Below are 20262 nucleotides of genomic sequence, written 5' to 3'. Positions count from 1 at the left end.
ATTGTAACAAGAGAAAGATGTAGATCATAACTGCAATGATTGCCAAGGCAGGAGCAATACCATACATGAGTGGGAGTGAATTACTAATAGCCACCCAGTGGATTGAATAATACAGGTTGGCATATCTGCCCCCAAAACAGTGTCCTCCAGTCTTGTATGCCAGGACCACCAGACTCCCTTCTTCCTACAGTAGTCTTCTAAGTCCCAAATGGCAACCTGGTGCACTACTGGCCCTGGTCAAAAGGAGTGAACTATATAAGAAAAAGGGTGCCATTTGGGACAGAGCCCTTGTCAGGCCCTCAAGGTCTTGGACCGCTTTGCAGGAGGCTGCATAATAGGGGCCTTTGTGTCTTCATCTTCCTCCTCATCTGCAACAGATGACAGAAAATTACTTTTGTGATCAAGTTACATTTTGGGGGGCGGTTGACAGAAGTGAAAACAAACCAACAGACATTTATCTCCTCCTCCCCTTCCCACCCATAGGACCTGCTTAAAGTACATTGCCTATATAGTGATATTAAAAACTGTCAAGTGTTGTAGTCCATATGTTAATATTGGACTCATTTTAGATTGCATCAGTTTAATGAAGCCTGTCACGGACTGAGGTAGGTTCAGTAAAATAATTTGACCAAGCCATATTTAATTGTTTTATCTCATGTAGCACAAGATACTGAGCATGGTTACATATCAGTGATCAAATACCAGTTATGTCAGAGATGCGTGTTTTAATGATTGAGAGGAATATTCACATCAAATCTGTTGACACAATTTATGCAGCTTGATAACACACTGTGCAGGCATGACACAAAGCTGATTGATTTGATAGCCATCTGCCTATATCTGATATACATAACGTCTTCAAATATCATAGGCCGCCTACCCATAGTCTCAAGACGGCCTGTCATCTGAAATGACAGGCTGCAGGCTTTATGTTTTAAACACTTGTAATTTGATAAATTGTGATATCGAGAAAACGCAATGATCATATCAATACTCCAATGACGGAATCAATGAATCTGTTCACATGCACATGTAGTAACAAGATATGTTTGTACGTCACAGTGGCATCATAAGCACAACAAACGTATTCATGCTGACAAAAAAAAGCTAGCAAGCTAGTCGGTTTGATACTCGGAAGATCTGTGTTATGAAGTAGCTAGCCCAAAGACAGTTATCTAAATTAATTCTCTGATCAACGTGGGCGGTTTATCTGATCATCCAAAGATTTGCTAAGGTTGGGATTTGTCTATATAATGATTTTCATAGCAACTAGTTATCTACCGAAAGGTGTTGTGTTCTTCCATGTCATGATTAGCTAACCAAAATTGATAGATTTCGTGAGACACTAGCCACAATAGAAACAGAGCAATTCGCGAACCTTGTTTTGTTTTTACAAACATCCATTGCGGTAGCTAAGCGTGTTGTTAAATGAGCTACCAGTAACGTTAGCTAGCTAACCAAGCTCACCGTCGTCGACTTGCAAATCCCCCTTGTCATTTCCTCCGCAAAATTGTTCTTGTACAACGAGATCAGTGAGGAGCCCCGATACGTCTGCGTTTAATTTCTTAATCCCCACTATCATAGAAGTGAGGTTATTTTCAGTTTTTACGATAATCTCTTTCTTCAGGCCATCCCTGTATTTTAGCTCCCCTCGTATCTCAGTAGCTGCCATGATTGTTGAACCATGACCCTAGTTTGAACTCTGACCCGAGTCGTAGCGGCATTTTGACGGAGAATCGATTTGGTCAGTCTTGTACTTTCTGAGACTTTAGCCATATTTGCACAAAGACATATATAAATAACAACCACTAACTAAACCAATAGGTAGACAATAGTTTAATTTTCATCAAAATGTGAAGATCTCAGAAGTGCTTTTCAGAAACTCCCGCCAACAGGGTGAAATGTTAGCATAACCGGAAATCGTGCGGAAATTGTCATTGTGAGATAGCTACAGTGAGGGGGTTCGATTAATCTAGCCCGGGCGCCCGTGTAAACATGTTTTGCTTTGGCTTAAAGTTGGTTACATTCGACTTGGAACCGGGCTGCCTCCCTGGCGCGAGCCAGCTGCTCTGCTCTATCTAAATCTGCTCAAAACAATAGTGACGTAATTAAGCAAGTTCAGCAATGAGTAGGATTCTTTCTTTTCCCATGCAAAGTGATTGCTTTTCTGCCGTCCAAGTGAAAACTAATTTGACATTGCTAACATTTATTTGATGGAAAATAGATAGTATGTTATAGTATATAAATAGTATGTTTCCGAACGATGCAACATGATGCCTTGTTAACAACATGATCGAACGGCGCAGATTACTGTTCATTTTGAGATGGGCGTTCCTCCCTCCCCGCTTTCGCCAGATGACGTGCCGGCCCATGCACGGTTCAACCTGGGCCAATGTAAAATAACTCCCTCAGTGTATCGGGTTTGAGAATAACATAACGTCCAGTGCGCTCCAATCTTTTTTTGCTTATTGTATCTAATTTATTGTATCTTTTGGTGAACAGAGCATTTTGATACCTCTTCTCAAGTCATGGACGTCCCTGTTTAGATTTATCTGGCGCTCTACATTTTGCCCTGGAACAGGAACTTGTATTCACACTTTTTTCACCTTCTATTTTCCAAGAATGGCGGCAAATGAGGGAGATGAGGCTACTGTTTCTTTGGTAGATGTTTTGGAAGAAGATGAAGAGTTGGAGAATGAGGCATCTGCTGTTTTAGCTGGTAGTGATTCTGAGAAGTGTTCCTATCCCGAGGTAGGCTATTTGCTCCACATTGCTAGAGAAACACAAATTATCCCAATTTAAGTTAGCTATAATACAGCTTTGCAGTCTAAGCCAGTGTTTAGTTTCAAATGGATTTTGAAAAATGAAAACTTTAGCGACGTCACCAATCTGATGTCTCCGGCAACCTAAATGACAATTGTTAATAAATTGAACTTGATTTGTATTTTTATGAACTCGTTATAACAAAATGTAACCTGTGGTTTTATCAAATGTAACGTTACATTTTCATGCTCTATCCGAAGGACTCAAGTTGATGTCAGTTTCACACGTGTTTGTTTTGATGTGGTCTTGCAGGGCTATGTGAAGCGACAAGCCCTCTATGCCTGCAGCACCTGCACACCAAAGGGGGGCCAGCCAGCCGGAGTCTGTCTGGCCTGCTCCTACAAATGCCATGAAGGCCATGACCTGTTTGAGCTCTACACCAAAAGGTGAGTTTCACTGCATTGTTGATAATTTTTTCAATTAATCTTTCCTCAATTCCTTGCATCCTCTCTCGTTGCCACCTTCTCAAAACCTATTGGAGAAGAAAGTCTGAAGGGAGGGACCTTGGACCTACTCCTCCAATAAGGTTGAGGAGGTGAGGAGCTGGGATGACGAATTCAGATAGAGACGTGGAGTGGACACCTAAAGGATAAGACAGACAAACACAAACGTGGGCCATGCGCAATAGATCAAATGTTGGGTGTCGATGAACGGAGGTGATGCAGAATTGTCGGGAAATTAACAGAAATACTGTAGGACAATATTTCAGTGCTGTGTGTGCCCCTATATCTGTGCTCAAAGGTATTATTGTCCCACACAATGAAATTGGGGAGGGGGCTGTGGATCTGTCTCCGTCCGTTTGTTTGTAAACTAGTCACGCGATATCTCAGACAGAGATGCGTTTTGCCACAGAGATCTGGCATTTACAAAATTACACTGATTGGGCCATGGTGGGAGTTGAAGTAATTCATTGATGGGGGTTGCATCATTTGTGGGGGATGACATGTTTACTGTTGCCTTGTTTGTCCTGTACCACCCTACATCCCACTGTTGGCTTGTCTCTGAAGCTAAGCAGGGTTGGTCCTGGTCGGTCCCTGGATGGTAGACCAGATGCTGCTGGAAGTGGTGTTGGAGGGCCAGTAGGAGGCATTCTTTCCTCTGGTCTAAAATAAATATCCCAATGCCCCAGGGCAGTGATTGGGGACATTGCCCTGTGTAGCGTGCTGTCTTTCAGATGGGATGTTAAATAGGTATGGTCACTAAAGATCCCATGGCACTTATTGTAAGAGTAGGGGTGTTAACCCCGGTGTCTTGGCTAAATTCCCAATCTGACCATCATGGCTAATCATCCCCAGCTTCCAATTGGCTCATTCATCCCTCCCTCCTCTCCCCTGTAACTATTCCCCAGGTATTTGCTGTAAATGAGAATGTTTTCTCAGTCAACTTACCTAGTGAAATAAATAAAATCATGAACCACAGCACTCTAGCTTTATCTGAGATATTGCAGATGCGAACAGAATTTTCCTACAGTTAATCCTGAGCTGGGAATTTTTGCAGGAATTTCCGCTGTGACTGTGGAAACGGCAAGTTTGAAGAGATGAGGTGCAAGTTATACTCAGTAAGTTTCCTTACATTTATTGAAATTGTGGTAGTTTTGATGTGATGCTGTAGTTTGAGTTAGAGACATTAGGCCAATAACAGCATGATGTGCATGTTTTCTATATGAAGCCAGTTACGGGTCTGGACAAATATATTGGCACCCTTGCACTTTTCTTAAATAATTCCCTATTTCTTCTAAAATAAGTTGAAATTGAAAACAACTTTTGGTCTCCACAACATGCTATTAGATTTAACATTGCAGAACCAATTTTATTTTTGTGCAATATGTAACTCTTAGGGGTCCTGACTAAATTCACATACACTTAGGTTGGAGTCATTAAAACTTATTTTTCAACCAATCCACAAATTTCTTGTTAATTAGCAAACTATAGTTCTGGCAAGTCAGCTAGGACATCTACTTTGTGCACGACACCAGTAATTTTCCAACAATTGTTTACAGACAGATTATTTCACATATAATTCACTGTATCACAATTCCAGTGGGTCAGAAGTTTACATACACTAAGTTGACTGTGCCTAAACAGCTTGGAAAATTCCAGAAAATGTCATAGCTTTAGAAGCTTCTGATAGGCTAATTGACATAATTTGAGTCAATTGGAGGTGTACCTGTGGATGTATTTCAAGGCCTACCTTCAAACTCAGTGCCTCTTTGCTTGACATCATGGGAAAACCAAAAGAAATAAGGCAAGACCTCAGAAGAAAATTGTAGACCTCCACAAGTCTGTTTCATCCTTGGGAGCAATTTCCAAATGCCTGAAGGTACCACGTTCATCTGTACAAACAATAGTACGCAAGAATAAACACCATGGGACAACGCAGCCGTCATACCGCTCAGGAAGAAGACGCGTTCTGTCTCCTAGAGATGAACGTACTTTGTTGCGAAAAGTGCAAATCAATCCCAGAACAACAGCAAAGGACCTTGTGAAGATGCTGGAGGAAACAGGTACAAAAGTATCTGTATCCATAGTAAAACAAGTCCTATATCGACAAAACCTGAAAGGCTGCTCCGCAAGGAAGAAGCCACTGCTCAAAAACCGCCATAAAAAAGGCAGACTACGGTTTGCAGCTGCACATGGGGACAAAGATCGTATTTTTTGGAGAAATGTCCTCTGGTCTGATGAAACAAAAATAGAACTGTTTAGCCATATTGATCATCGTTATATTTGGAGGAAAAAGGGGGAGGCTTGCAAGCCGAAGAACACCATCCCAACCGTGAAGCACGGGGGTGGCATCCTGTTGTGGGGGTGCTTTGCTGCAGGAGGGACTGGTACACTTCACAAAATAGATGGCATCATGAGGAAGGATTATGTGGCTATATTGAAGCAACATCTCAAGACATCAGTCAGGAATTAAAAGCTTGGTCGCAAATGGGTCTTCCAAATGGACAATGACCCCAAACATACTTCCAAAGTTAAGGACAACAAAGTCAAGGTATTGGAGTGGCCATCGCAAAGCCCTGACCTCAATCCCATAGAAAATTTGTGGGCAGAACTGAAAAAGCGTGTGTGAGCAAGGAGGCCTACAAACCTGACTCAGTTACACCAGCTCTGTCAGGAGGAATGGGCCAAAATTCACCCAACGTATTGTGGGAACCTTGTGGAAGGCTACCCGAAACATTTGACCCAAGTTAAACCATTGAAATGCAATGCTACCAAATAGTAATTGAGTGTATGTAAACTTCTGACCCACTGGGAATGTGATGAAAGAAATAAAAGCTGAAATAAATCACTATTATTCTGACATTTCACATTCTTAAAATAAAGTGGTGATCCTAACTGACCTAAAACAGGGAATTGTTACTAGGATTAAATGTCAGTAATTGTGAAAAACTGAGTTTAAATGTATTTGGCTAAGGTGTATGTAAACTTCCGACTTCAACTGGAGATGTGAGTTAAAGATCTGTCATTTTCATTGAAAGCAAGTTTAAGAAGCGGTATGTTTTATGTGCGCTATTTGTATGCTTCCTGTTTTAAAGTTTAGTTTTTGCGTCTTTTACCCCAGCTTAAAACAGCTTGAAAATACAATATATTTGGATGGTTTAGATGGTACAATGTTTCTCTACACTATACTTGCTTGTTTTGTCACAAATTTAATCTATTAGAATTTTAGTAACCAGGAAATTGCGGAACTATTTCTGCATAGCGCATCTTTAAATTTGACAATTTTAATTTAAAAAATAAATAAAGGAAAATGGCATTATAGCCATCAAAGAGCTTGCTGTACCTTTCTACTGGCAGTTTGCCCCACTCTTCAGGAGCAAACTGTTCTAATTCTTTAATGTTTGAGGGGTGCCCTCCACCAACTGGGTGATTCTAATTAAACCAGTTTTAAAATGTCTGTAGCAAATTGAGTTACAAAACCATGATGAACCTGCAAAAATCTCGTATCATTCTGAGGACTAAGATGTGTGGTTTTATGGGAAGTATCTTATTGTAAATACATTTACATTTTTCGCCTGAATTTTGTACATTTCCACCAAAGTCTCATTACCGAAATGCGTCCGGATTAATTTCTGGTATTAAAAAAATATATATATAATTTTACTTGAGAAAAACTAACTTATTTTAATAAACCATAACATTTACCTCTAGTATTTATTACGTACAAACACTGTCTGTGGACTAGTTTGTGTAAAAACTCCAATCAGTTTTTAAATAAAGTGATGATGCGTCATCTAGAGGAGTAGTCCTTAGATGAGCACAAGTTAAGTTTTATTTTATAATTTGAAAAATATTTCTCCAGGCAAGTCAGTTAAGAACCAATTCTTATTTACAATGACGGCCTACCCCGGACGACACTGGGCCGCCCTATGGGACTCTCAATCACTGCCGGTTGTGATTCAGCCAGGAATCAAACCAGGGTCTGTAGTGACGCCTCTAGTACTGAGATGCAGTGCCTTAGACTGCTGCGCCACTCAGGAGCCCCGAAATGTATACGCTTATATGCCTTCAAAAGGAGGTTCTTATTGTCAAACACCCAGTTTACCCCACTTCGCCTTCTCATTACAGAAACAGCTGCAAAAGTCATACTTAATTTAATTTAGGTGAATTTTCAGTGTTATGTTTAACTCAGGCCTTTTCATTAGGGAGAAATGTTAAACATAGTAATGTGTTTAACTTTTTTGGACATCGAAAGCTGTTAAGGTAATTCTCAATGACACTTATTTTATTTCTTACCATTTTGTGAGTGACCCAACTGCTGTTTTCAGCTCCCTATTGGATGTGATTCAGATCTGGACTTTTTGCCTGCCACTCCAGTGTTTTCTTAAACCATTCCAGGGTGCTTTTGATGTGTGTTTGGGTTGCTTGAAAACCCACAACCTTCAACAGAGACACAGTTTTTGGACACTGGGTTAAACGCTGCACTCCAAAACACCTTGATAAGCTGCTGATTTTATGATCTCTTGCAAACACAGGCTCCGCCCCAGTACTAGAGATAGCAAAGAAACCCCACAGCATTATCAAACCTCCCCTTGTTTGATTTTAGGAAGGATGTTCTTTTCTTTGAAAGCTTCATTTGGTTGTTGGTAAACTGCTGAAGGAGGCTCAAGAAAGCCTGATTGAACTTCAACAACCCACCTAAACAAGCCTAAATCCAGGAGAAAATATTCTGTGTACCAAAAAAACTAAATTAGAGCTCTTTGGAAATAGAGATCAGCGCTGTGTTTACTGATGACCAAAAACAGCAATTGGTGGAGGGCAACTCTCAAACACTGAAGAATTAGAGTCATTTGCTGCAGTTATTTTTCTGCAGTTATCTTGGCCAAAGGCTGTGCAACCAAGTACTAGCTTCAGGGTGCCAACAATTTTGTCCATGCCATTGGTCTTTGTTTTCTCAATTAAAATGATCAAATTAAGCATACAAAAATAAAATTGGTTTTGCGATGTTGAAAATCCAATAAGTGTGGTGAGTTTTTATTTACATTTCAACTTAAAGAAATAGGAGATTATTTAAGAAAAGTTCAAGGGTGGCAATATATTTGTCCGAAACTGTACATCTAGGCCAGTGTTAACCAAACCTGGTCCTGGGGACCCAAAATAATCAGGCTTGATGATGAAGTGTGTTAGTTCTAGGGCAAAAACAAAAATCTGCACCCCTTTGGGTACCCAGGACCATTGACTGAGAGACTTTAATCCATGATGTTACTGATTTCACTGTCTTTTAGGACAAGGATCAGTTGAACACGGAGAACAAATACAGCCACAATTTTTTTGGTCTGTATTGCACCTGTAACAGGCCATATCCAGACCCAGAAGACCCGGTAAGAGTTGACCCTTCACCTCAAATAGTCTATGAATTGGTTTTAAAAAAAAAATCCGTATTCCAGTGAAGATTTATTGACCAAAACATGTCTTTCCCAGGTTGAAGATGAGATGATACAGTGCATTGTCTGTGAGGACTGGCTTCATGGCAGGGTAAGGCTTTTGTGGAGCACCAAAGCATAAGGATGTGTTGAAGATGCACAGGTCCCTGGGCATGTACACTCCCCTATGTATTTATTTGGACAGTAAAGCTAAAATGTTTCATTTGGCTCTATACTCCAGCATTTTGGATTCGCGATCAAGTGTTTCATATGACGTGAAGGTACAGAATGTAACCTTTTTCTTTGAGGGTATTTTCATACATCTGTTTTACCGTTTAGAAATGACAACACTTTATGTATCTAGTCCCCCCCATTTCAAGATGTCATAAGTATTTGGGCAAATTCACTTATACATTACCTGACCAAGTATGTGGACACCTGCTCGTCAAACATCTCATTCCAAAACCATGGGCATTCATATGGAGTTTTGTCCCCCCTTCTGGGAAGGCTTTCCACTAGATGTCGAAACATTGCTGGGGGACTTGCTTCCATTCAGCCACAAGAGCATCAGTGAGGTCGGGCACTGATGTTGGGTGATTAGGCCTGGCTCGCAGTTGGCATTCCAATTCTTCCCAAAGGTGTTTGATGGGGTTGAGGTCAGCGCTCTGTGCAGGCCAGTCAAGTTCTTCCACACAGATCTCGACAAACCAGTTCTGTATGAACCTCGCTTTGTGCATGGGGCATTGTCATGCTGAAACAGGAAAGGGCCTTACCCAAACTGTTGCCACAAAGTTTGAAGCACAGAATCGTCTAGAATGTCATTGTATGCTGTAGCGTTAAGATTTCCCTTAGAACTAAGGGGCCTAGTCCGAACCATGAAAAACATCCTCTACCAAACTTTACGGTTGGCGCTATGCATTGGGGCAGGTAGCGTTCTCCTGGCATCCACCAAACCCAGATTCGTCCATCGGACTGCCAGATGGTGAGGCGTGATTCATCGCTCCAGAGAATGCATTTCCACTGTTCTAGAGTCAAATGGCGGCAAGCTTAACACCACTCCAGCCGACACTAGGCATTGCACATGGTGATCTTAGGCTTGTGTACGACTGCTTGGCCATGGAGACCCAATTTCATGAAGCTCCGGACGAACAGTTCTTGTGCTGACATTGCTTCCAGAGGCAGTTTGGAACACTGTAGTGAGTGCTGAAACCGAGGACAGGTGATTTTTACGCACTACAGCACTTGGCAGTCCCGTTCTGTGATCACGGCTCAGTCATTATTGCTACTAAACGTTTCCACTTCACAATAATAGCACTTACAGTTGACCAGGGCAGCTCTAGCAGGACATAAATTTGACTAACTGACTTGTTGGAAAGGTGGAATCCTATGACGTCCCACGTTGAAAGTCACTGAGCTCTTCGTTAAGGCCATTCTACTGCCAATGTTTGTCCTTGGAGATTGCATGGCTGTGTGCTCGATTTTATACACCGGTCAGCAAAGGGTGTGGCTGAAATAGCCAAATCCACTAATTTGAAGGGCTGTCCACATACTTTTGTATATATCATACTTTTGACTACACGTGTGTTTGATTTATATTATGCTTAATAGAAGTGAATGGTGAATGTATTGTCATTTGGGAGTTACTTTTATTTTAAATAATATATGTTTGTGGATGCTACCATGATTATGGATAATCATGAATAATGATGAGCAAGAAAGTTACAGAAGCACAAAGATCATATCCCCAAGACATGCTTACCTCTCACCATTACCAATAACAGAATGTTAGTATTTTGTAGGGGTATGATATTTGTGAATATAGGCCTTGGACAGATCAGATCTTTACAATGCCAGGAGAAGTGTTAAACACAGGGTTCTAAAACGTTTGGTCATGAAGAGCTACTTGGTGAGCAAGGTTTTGTTCCAACCCAGCACAATGGATTCAGCTAATCATGGTCCAAATTGAATGGGTTTGTTCAGTAGGAAGCAACATGGTAAAACGGAAAGCGAAAATGAGCATTATTATTGTACAGGTTTGGATAGGAGCTCTGTTTCAAAATGCTTTCTCATGTTTTGTGCCTACTGAACACAGCCCATAATTCATTGATTAATTGTTTTAGTGCCGTGCTAGAACAAAAGCCTGTACACCCAATAGCTCTTCATGACCAGAGTTGGAGAACCCTGGTTTAACATCTTGGGAACCACATCAAGATAATATAGGGATCCTATAATCTGTGACGTCCTGCTCAGAATCTGTAGTCCTACATCTTGAATACATCCCGAGTATTTAACTCAAGACCGACCTGGCCTTTACCCTGGTCTTGACTGTGTACCCTTGATGCCATAGCTGCTATATGAGCATATGTATATCGTATCTGAGTGTTATTATGTTTTTTTTATCCAGCACTTGGGTTGCCCTGTGCCAGAGTGTGTGGAGCTCCAGGAGATGGTGTGTGAGTCCTGCATGAACAATGCTCCTTTCCTGTGGACCTACGCCACCCATCTGGCAGGTACTCCTAGAGATCCTAGAATTCACAGTGATTCTTTATGTAGTTCTATGGGTACTCTCCTTACCTTCAGTTTACTGACATGCCTCAATTAACAAATTCAGAAAGAAAACACACTTCAGGATAGGAGACATTCTTTAGACCTACCACATTGTGTTTTGTTTATGCTTCTATGCGAACGTACAGGTAACTGCCAAAATTAAGGAAACGTCAACTTCAAGTGTCTTAATAGGGCTTTGGGCCACCATGAGCCACCATAACAGCTTCAATGCACCTTGGCATAGATTCTACAAGTGTCTGGAACTCTATTGGAGGGATGCGACACCATTCTTCCACGAGAAATTCAATTATTTGGTGTTTTGTTGGTGTTGGGACAACCCCAAATAAGTGTTCAACTGGATTGACAACTGGTGACTTAAGACCCCTCTTTCAAGTTCAGAGATCTCTTCTAGCCATGGTAGCCAAAGTAATGGGCAACTGGACATTTTTAAACATTACCCTGAGCATAATGGTTTGTTATTTGCATAATTAACTCAGGAACCACACCTGTGTGGAAGAACCTGCTTTCAAAATACTTTGTATCCCTCACTGACTCAAGCGTTTCCTTTATTTTGGCAGTTACCTGTACAGTACTAATGAAACCTGCAGTAACTAGTGAACAAGAGGCTATGGTTTGCGGTAGAGCAGTTTACTTCAATGGGTGACTAAAATACTAAAGTGCCGTTAGCTATTGGGGTCGATGTGTGCACGATTTCATGCCCCCTTCAGCCTTTTTGATCTCAATATCAAATCATTTCTGGGTAACAATGATTTACCTTACTGTGATTTCTTTTCAATTAAAATGGTCAAAAAGAAACAAAATAGCTTCTTAGCGAAGAGCAATTTCTCAAGCAAGAATTTTGTTAGGACTGTCTGGAGGTGGTCTGAGTGGGAAAGCTGAAAACTAGCTGTTATTGGCAAGGAGGTTTGAGACTCTCATTGGTCTAACTAATTAAATCACCACGCCGGCCAAAACTCCATCCCACCAAACCAGGCTGAAATTTCAGGCGGCCTTTTCAAACAGCTCTTAGACTTAAACGGCATTATCATTTTCACAATATTATTCCAACCTCAGTGTGGAAATATATACAGTACCAGTCAAAGGTTTGGACACCTACTCATTCCAGGGTTTTTCTACATTGTAGAATTTCTTTCCTTCATGTATTTCAGCCAATCAGTTGTATTGTGACAAGTTAGGGTTGGTAGACACAAGATACACCTATTTAGTAAAATACCAAGTCCATATTATGGCAAGAACAGCTCAAATAAGCAAAGCAAGAGAAACGACAGTCCCTCATTACTTTAAGACATGAAGGTCAGTCAATCCGGAAAATTAAGAACTTAGTTTCTTCAAGTGCAGGTGCAAAAACCATCAAGCGCTATGATGAAACTGGCTCTCGTGAGGACCGCCACAGGAAAGGAAGACCCAGAGTTACCTCTGCTGCAGAGGATAAGTTCATTAGAGTTACCAGCCTCAGAAATTGCAGCCCAAATAAATGCTTCAGAGTTCAAATAGACACATCAACATCAACTGTTCAGAGGAGACTGTGAATCAGACCTTCATGGTCGAATTGCTGCAAAGAAACAACACCAATGAGAAGAAGAGACTTGCTTGGGCCAAGAAACATGAGCAACGGGCATTAGATCGGTGGAAATCTGTTCTTTGGTCCGACGAGTCCAAATTTGAGATTTTTGGTTCCAACTGCCGTGTCTTTGATATGCAGAGTAGGTGAACGGATGATCTCCGCATGTGTGGTTCCCACCGTGAAGCATAGAGGTGTGGGGGTGCTTTGCTGGTGACCCAAATTTATTTAGAACTAAAGGCAGACTTAACCAGCATGGCTACCACAGCATTCTGCAGCAATACGCCATCCCATCTGGTTTGTGCTTAGTGGGACTATCATTTGTTTTTCAAAAGGACAATGACCCAACACACCTCCATGCTGTGTAAGGGCTATTTGACCAAGGAGAGTGATGGAGCGCTGCATCAGATGACCTGGCCTCCACAATCACCCGACCTCAACCCAATTGAGATGGTTTGGGATGAGTTGAACTGCAGAGTGAAGGAAAAGCAGCCAACAAGTGCTCAGCATATGTTGGAAACGCATTCCAGGTGAAGCTGGTTGAGAGAATGCCAAGAGTGTGCAAAGCTGTCACCAAGGCAAAGGGTGGCTAATTCGAAGAATCTAAAATATTTTGATTTGTTTAACACTTTTTGGTTACTACATCATTCCATATGTGTTATAACACGGTGTCAAATTATATAAGTCAGAATAAAACACTAGACATTCCTAGGACAATCAGAGGCTTCTCTGTCGAATAAACTTGTCTCTGGCTCGATCCAGGGTTCTGACTAGAGGGAGTACAGCTACGATCGGAAGTGTTTTTACGCAGCAGGTTAGGATAATTAACTTGGCAGGTTAGGAGACTTAGGTTAAGGTCAAGAAAAGAGTTAGGGTTAGCTAAAATGCTGTCCTAACCTGGTATAAAAAGTAACTTCCGGCCGTAACTGTACTCCCTCACCTGTTTTCCACGTCACATCAAAAGGGCGGCTTTAGAAAAGCTCCTCTGCTGGTAGACTCGCTCACAACAGACATGACAAAACCATTGCTGGATTCCTATCGAACAGGCGGCTCTAAATATATAACTATAGCTGTTCGATAAATTAGGGGGGGAAACTACTACATTATTGAAAATATTGCCTTGCTAGATTGATGAATACAGCCATAGTAAAACAGTGCAAAGAGCCTGTCAGCTCTTAAGTGACTCCATGTTGTTTTGTATTTCTCCTCCAGTGCCCGCTGCGACCAAAGCCAGCCCCTGCAAAGCAGAATGGGAGGTGACGAATGAAGAGGGGGACCGTGAGGAGGGCAAGAACACAACAGAGGAGGCCTCCACGAGCCTCAATGACCAGGGTGAAGAGAAGGTACTCACTCCACACAAAGCTTCATATACACTCAATGTTACGAGGACAATGAATAGCATTTTATTTCTTGCAGTACAATGAATATCATGAATGAACCAGTAATGGGTATCTTGGTTTAAAAGTATCACTGAGAAAGGGATATTATGACCAGATAAAACAGATGGATGGAACTATATTATGTGGAAAAGGTTTCCAATGCGGCTTCATGCATTTTGTTTTCTTATGCTTTAAGTACACATGTTTCAGAAGTCAAGTTTCTGCTTTCACCACTGTTGACAGCATTGCATCTATGCAGAGCAGGGAAAAGGAACTGTCGGTATTAACCACCAGGTGGCTTCAGTCCTCTAACAGTCAGCATGAGATGAGTGCACAGAACCAGGCTGTGTTAGTTTCCTGTGGGTATTTAGGGGATAAATGGCCCGTGCCATGCGCAGATTCTCTGGTCTGCGGGGAGCAGCCCAAAGGCTTTGCGGCGCCCGCATATCATCAACAAGAATGATTTCATTAGTCAGCCTCTGAAGCGAGCAGCAAATTGAAGCCAGCCTTATTTGACAGAAAATATGGCAGCCCACGATTTGCCCCCTCCCGCAGGGGCCCGGTGAGCTCGCACATTTGCATGCACCAAAGACAGAAGTCGCTCTTATGCAACTGTTTTTTTTGGCATGTCCTCGTAATTTGGTTTGGGTTTTAAGGGAGTGGTCTGTCTACTGGCGAGGTAGTGCAAGGTAATGGGCCTTGATAAGATACTTAGGACATTTTTCCTTTCCTTAGACTTAACAGATCATACCGGGCGCGATAAGTTAAAGCAAGGTGTTCACTTTCTGCCCTCATCCTTTCAACCTCTTCATGTGTAACCTTTTGTAATCATATTGTGGATGAAAATATTCATCTTTTGAGTGTTCAGAGGACATTGTGTGATATCTGTCCTACTCGCAGGTCAAATCCAATGGGGTGCCAGGCTGCAAAAGGAGGCACCAGGAGATGGAGGGAGGCTCGCCTCCCTCCAAAGAGTGCAGGCTCAAGGAGCTGGGGGGCACAGGTACAGAGAGAGCAGAGTTTGGAGCTGTATTCTGGCCCTCAGCCTGGAGAACCAAACTCTGTTCCTGTGTCAGCTGCAAGGTATGTCTTCACCACTTATCCCGTCAACCCGGCTGCTACTCTGTTCTCTGCTTCAGCCGTTTTAGAAGGAAGTCAAACAGCCACAATCTGAGGTGTATTCACTGGGAACCAAACGGGTGGAAAGTGAGAGGGACTAACCTGAATTTGCCCAATAAGAAACGCTGGTTTTCGGTGTAAAATATTTTCAGTTGCGAAATGTTTTGCTACAGTGTGCACTAATGAATACACCTGTTTTATTGTAGAACAGGTAAATACGTGCATGTTGTTTAGGCCTTTTTAATTTGGTGTGTATGTACGAGTAGTATCTTGCAAAACAAATCAAAGGCATAATACACCCAAATAAAAATGGTTTATGATCAGAATTACTGCATATTTATGTCGTTGAGTAGGCCTATATTGTTCGTAGAATTACTATTGACAATAGGAGAAGTGTGCTCACCCGTTTCCTCCCCCCAGCAGAAATCCTACGCTGAAGCTGGTATGTCCTTTCTCCTGGATGAGTCGGACACGGTCTTAGCCTACGAGAATAAAGGAAAGACCACAGAACAGGAGCAGGCGGGGACTGCCGAGGGTCGCGACCCCCTGATGTCGGCCCTTAATACCCTGGGCCGGGTTCAGCAGCTGGAGATAATCCACGGTACGAGGTGGTGGTGGGGAGGTTAAAGAAGAAGAGACTGTACCAGTTCTCTCCCTATCCCTTTGATGTTTGCAGGTCTGAAGGTTCTGGGTAAGTATGTGAAGTAGAGGAGTTTCCACCATTATTGCTTACACAGTACAGACCTGCAACCATCAAAGCATTAGGGGTAGGGAGAGAATTTGGACCATCTGACAGGGAGAGAGTGAATGAAGGGAAGAGGTGAGGCAGGTGTTGGATGAGTAGTTAGAGCCATTCCCTCGGCTGTAATGATTGAAATACAGATTTAATTTATTTTGTGTGGAGACAACTATCGGTGCTGCAATCAGAAAAGAGCTGCTTTTGAAAATTATTATTATTATTATTTTTCCTGGTTCTCAGGGTACAATGACATGAAGACTGAGCTGAAGGATTTCCTGCAGAGATTTGCTGCAGAAGGAAAGGTAATTAAAACCTGCACATTTATCAGCATACACACTATTTAGTTGAATGATCAATCATATCAGCATCATTGTATTTTGGTCCTCAGTTGATGTTCACTATCCCAGTGTCGCAAACCAGCTTCAGTAAATAGGACTATAATGATAGTATTGATGAGGATTGTTTTGCTCTCTCTTCACATTGTGGTCCCTGAATCTGGAATGCACCTCCTGGCGGTACTGTCCTTGGTGTGTGACCATGAGATCAAACTTTATTTAAAGTAACTGTCCGATGAAAATCGAATTCTGTCAAACTCATACTCCTAGCATGACCTCGACTCCATCTTTTGTTTGTAGCCAAAGTCGCTACACCCAATAAGAGGCATAAAAGGTTTGTGCCCCATTTCTCTTTCCCCCCAGGTGGTGACTCCCGAGGACATCCGTCAGTTCTTCCAACAGCAGCAGAACCGCAAGAGACGACGGGCCAACGCGGGCCAGTACTACTGCAGCTGAGCAGTCTCCATTCAGACAACTCCCGGTCTCCCCCTCTCCACATTTCCCCAACACCTGTCAGTATAGTTGTATTCCTTTTTCTTCTTCCCACTGAATGTCATTGCCTTGCGTCCAATATCATCTTCTAGTACAACTCCTCAGACGTTTTGTTTAAACAAATAAAAATGCAGTTTAAAAAAAAAAGGTATTTTGAACATTGTATGAGCTTTTGCGTTATCTTGTTCTGGGCAGTATGCCTTGTTGTACTGTACTCGGGGCTCTGCAATGTGATTTGTCTTTTGAGGCTAAGCAGGTTAATGAACTGGCATTTGGTTGATGTGGATGATACTTTGGTTATCTTTTTCTAGAGGAAATTGTTAGTCTATCATTGCTCTCCCTCAAACAATTTTTGTTAAAACTGGAGAGAAAGCCTAAGTTTAGTTTGCCTGATAGCAAGTGTTCCAGACAACAGACAGAGCAGTGACCCCAGTTTATGGTGACCCCTTGACCTTTTATTTACCTTTTTATTTTAATAAACATCAATGGATTTGCTCTTAAAACTCTGGTTAAGCTGGTCATCGTTCCCACAACATGCTTTCTTTCAACTCATTCCGTTGACAATTTATAATTTTGTATTTGTCCTTAGTTGCAATTTCCTTAGTGCTGTTTGTAGATTGCATGATTGCAGAACCCTGGCCCATTAGTACGGTTTGTATTTTAAAGGACCACGTTAAATGTTACCATGTTCCTTTTTAATGTTCACTCTAAGAAATAAAGCTATGAATAATGTAAATTGTTTTAGCGTTATCGTTCCTTACAGCAGTTACACCTGGGAACCATCGACCCATCCATTAGAGAATATAATGGAAGCTTAAATATTTTTTTGCTAGCTTTAATACCCCACATGCTGATTTGACATCTGGCAAACCATTAATAAGGGGATATTTTAATCAAACTATCACACCAGAAATGGAGTTTAGCCAATCGCTCAGATGGTAATAAATCTCTTCCTTGTGAGATCTCAAATTATGAGCCCATCCATTTGAATGTGTTGCAAACATTAGCATATGCAGTAGTTGGATGACTGAACTTTATTTTTTTTTTTAAATGATTGACAAGTCATCATGTGGTCCTTCTCTAGCCTTATTAGACCACCCTGATCTTGTGAGTTTGTGTTTACGCAGTGGTTTGGATGGTGGATCAGGCTAGTCCTTGTAAACTGCAGGAAATGAACTTCTAATACTGACATTTGAAGATGCTACTGACCCAGTTGACCCTGTGCAGAAGCATTCAAGTAACCATTAAAAACAGAAATACAGTATCGTAACTTATCACTTTTCATGGACGGGAGTCCTTGTCAGGGACCTTCTTTACTCACTGCAAAAGAAAGAATCTCAAGCCATTTGATCATTTTTATCAAAGCTGTTTATTTTGAAGATGTCAGTCACCTAAATTGCAGATTTAAGTTCACCACTGTTACAATCCCAACTGAGAAGAGTAGAAAAATAGACTTTCCACAATTCCTTAAGTCTACGAGAAAGCTTTTTTTCTCGTGATATATACAACAAATACTTGTGACATATTTGTTTTATATATAGAAAAATGTATATGTACAACAAAACAACATTTCAGAGACTGTTCAAAAGTACCTAAAATAAAAAAATACTCTTTGAAACCACTATGTATATGAAGCATTGGCTACACTATTACAAAGAGACTGGTTGAGTGGGCTGGTAGAAAATGTTTGCATAGGACGAAGATAAGGATGCCCAGCCACTGGCAGGGAAGGCACTCTTTCGTCTCCATACGAGAGGGAGGGATGGGAAGCTAAAGGAGGATCTAGAGGAACCGACAGAACAGTCTTAAATTAAGAAATCTCCCGTTGCCGCTGATACCGGATGTCCTAATGCAAACCAGAAAGCAGGAAATGTGTTATTATATCTAGCCTGGTGGTCCAGATCTGTTTGTGCTTTAGTGAAGTACGCGTATATTCGCTGACATGCCAAACATGTACATACGGCTTGACAACAATAGAAGAGTTGGCTACAGCACATAGTATGGCATCAGCCTGTTACATACCCAGCCCCCAACCTGGTCCTTGTGAAAACCTAGAGAAAGTGTGAGTGCATCTCTAAATACAGTATCTTACATAATCATGTAATTAAGGGTCATAAAGTCAACTCATAATGCAAAGGTAACATACCATAGTACTTTTTGATAGACAATAGCTAGGTTTACATCTAAATGGTGACAGATTTTCATGCAAATATTCTAAAATCTGCATAAAGAAAATTTGCAAGTTTCCACCAAACAGACTTGTTGCGGATAAAAAGCAGTGCATGATGACAGTGTACACAAAATGTACTTTTTCGCTAAAAGTTTATGTACCGAATAAAAATCTAAAGTTCGACGGTTTTCCATCACATTTTCAACTCTACCGATAGTTTTGTCACAAAAAACGTTGCGTTAAACAGCAAATGTACCCACTCTGGTCTTTTGACGCATGCGCTCTCGCCAACAGCTCGGGGGTAGGTTAGTCTACATGAGATTATTATGGATAAAAAAAACATTTGTATTTGTCAAACGGCAGTCAAGCATCGATCATCATGTCACCAGAATCAGACCCTGGATATTTATTGGAAAGGAGCATCAAGCTCATCACCTTGCACTTTCACCTCCCTGTGAAGTTCATCATCATATATTTAATCTGTAGCCTAATAAACTGCATGCTTTCACGGGTCATAGTGGGAGGATGGTTATATCAATATTTGCGCATAAAGGCATTTCCACCTCCATTGCTTGCATAATTAATTTTACAGACAAAAAGATCCCACCATGTCAAACAAAATGATTTTTCAGCATTTATAAAATGTTACTGAAACTTCCACGTTCTATCACAGCTGTCATGATTTTTTTTTTTAAATACTGTATGACTACTCAGAAACGTGGTTAGTGAAGGGAAATGTGTCACTCACCAAACTCAAACTACCCAAGAGGACAATCAACTGAACATCTCCATTCTACCTACAGGAGTGCTACTCATCAGTGAAAACAAACATACAATACTGTTATGAGATTATAATTTTAGTACAATAGTGAGGTTTTCTGTACAAGTTACTGTCAATGTCTATCATTCTGAATCAAATTAGTGGGTATGCATCATCATATTGGTTCTCTAAAGGGTTAACAGTCCGCGGGTTACCAGCTTTCATCTTTATTGCAACAGTTATGTTTGTCCAACCTTTGTGGTAAAACACACAATATTACATTACAATGGAATTAGTCATCTAGCCTAACCCATGAAAGGCAACAAAAAAAACGTACAAACTGCAGGATTGGTAATGCTCGTCTACTCACTCTGTCCAAAGCCAGGAGTCAAGCCCTCATCCTCAGCACAGATGATACACTTCAGGGCAGACCAGGGGATCATCTCTACACTT

At 41.3% G+C, this 20262-nt stretch overlaps 1 protein-coding gene across 3 annotated transcripts; it reads left to right on the top strand.

Moving 5' to 3' along the window:
* The first annotated feature begins 1082 nt into the window (after positions 1-1082).
* ubr7 (ubiquitin protein ligase E3 component n-recognin 7) lies at positions 1083-17615 on the top strand. 3 transcript variants are annotated; one of them, XM_071370441.1, is made up of 12 exons: positions 1083-1234; positions 2622-2751; positions 3076-3209; positions 4321-4381; positions 8549-8644; positions 8745-8798; positions 11091-11196; positions 14028-14158; positions 15095-15277; positions 15734-15914; positions 16293-16354; positions 16751-17615. In XM_071370441.1, exons 2-12 carry the CDS (start codon positions 2623-2625, stop codon positions 16841-16843), a joined length of 1230 nt encoding a protein of 409 aa, XP_071226542.1. In that variant the 5' UTR covers positions 1083-1234; position 2622; the 3' UTR covers positions 16844-17615. The 3 variants fall into 3 exon arrangements, 2 of the variants coding, with proteins under 2 accessions (XP_071226542.1, XP_071226543.1); XR_011671125.1 differs by lacking the exon at positions 1083-1234 and having other exon boundaries at positions 2386-2751; positions 15734-16004; positions 16751-16804; XM_071370442.1 differs by lacking the exon at positions 1083-1234 and having other exon boundaries at positions 2388-2751; positions 15737-15914.
* Positions 17616-20262: the final 2647 nt, after the last annotated feature.

This window comes from Salvelinus alpinus, chromosome 27 (assembly GCF_045679555.1).
Source record: "Salvelinus alpinus chromosome 27, SLU_Salpinus.1, whole genome shotgun sequence".
Classification (NCBI taxonomy): domain Eukaryota; kingdom Metazoa; phylum Chordata; class Actinopteri; order Salmoniformes; family Salmonidae; genus Salvelinus; species Salvelinus alpinus.
Note: the sequence above shows the minus strand (reverse complement) of the source record. Positions and strands in the feature narration are given on the sequence as shown.

Coding starts and splice junctions, on each gene's coding strand:
- ubr7 (XM_071370441.1), top strand. CDS start 2,623: ATGGCGGCAAATGAGGGAGATGAGGCTACTGTTTCTTTGGTAGATGTT. Junction 3,210..4,320: donor TTTGAGCTCTACACCAAAAG/GTGAGTTTCACT, acceptor GAATTTTTGCAG/GAATTTCCGCTGTGACTGTG. Junction 8,799..11,090: donor AGGACTGGCTTCATGGCAGG/GTAAGGCTTTTG, acceptor TTTTTTATCCAG/CACTTGGGTTGCCCTGTGCC.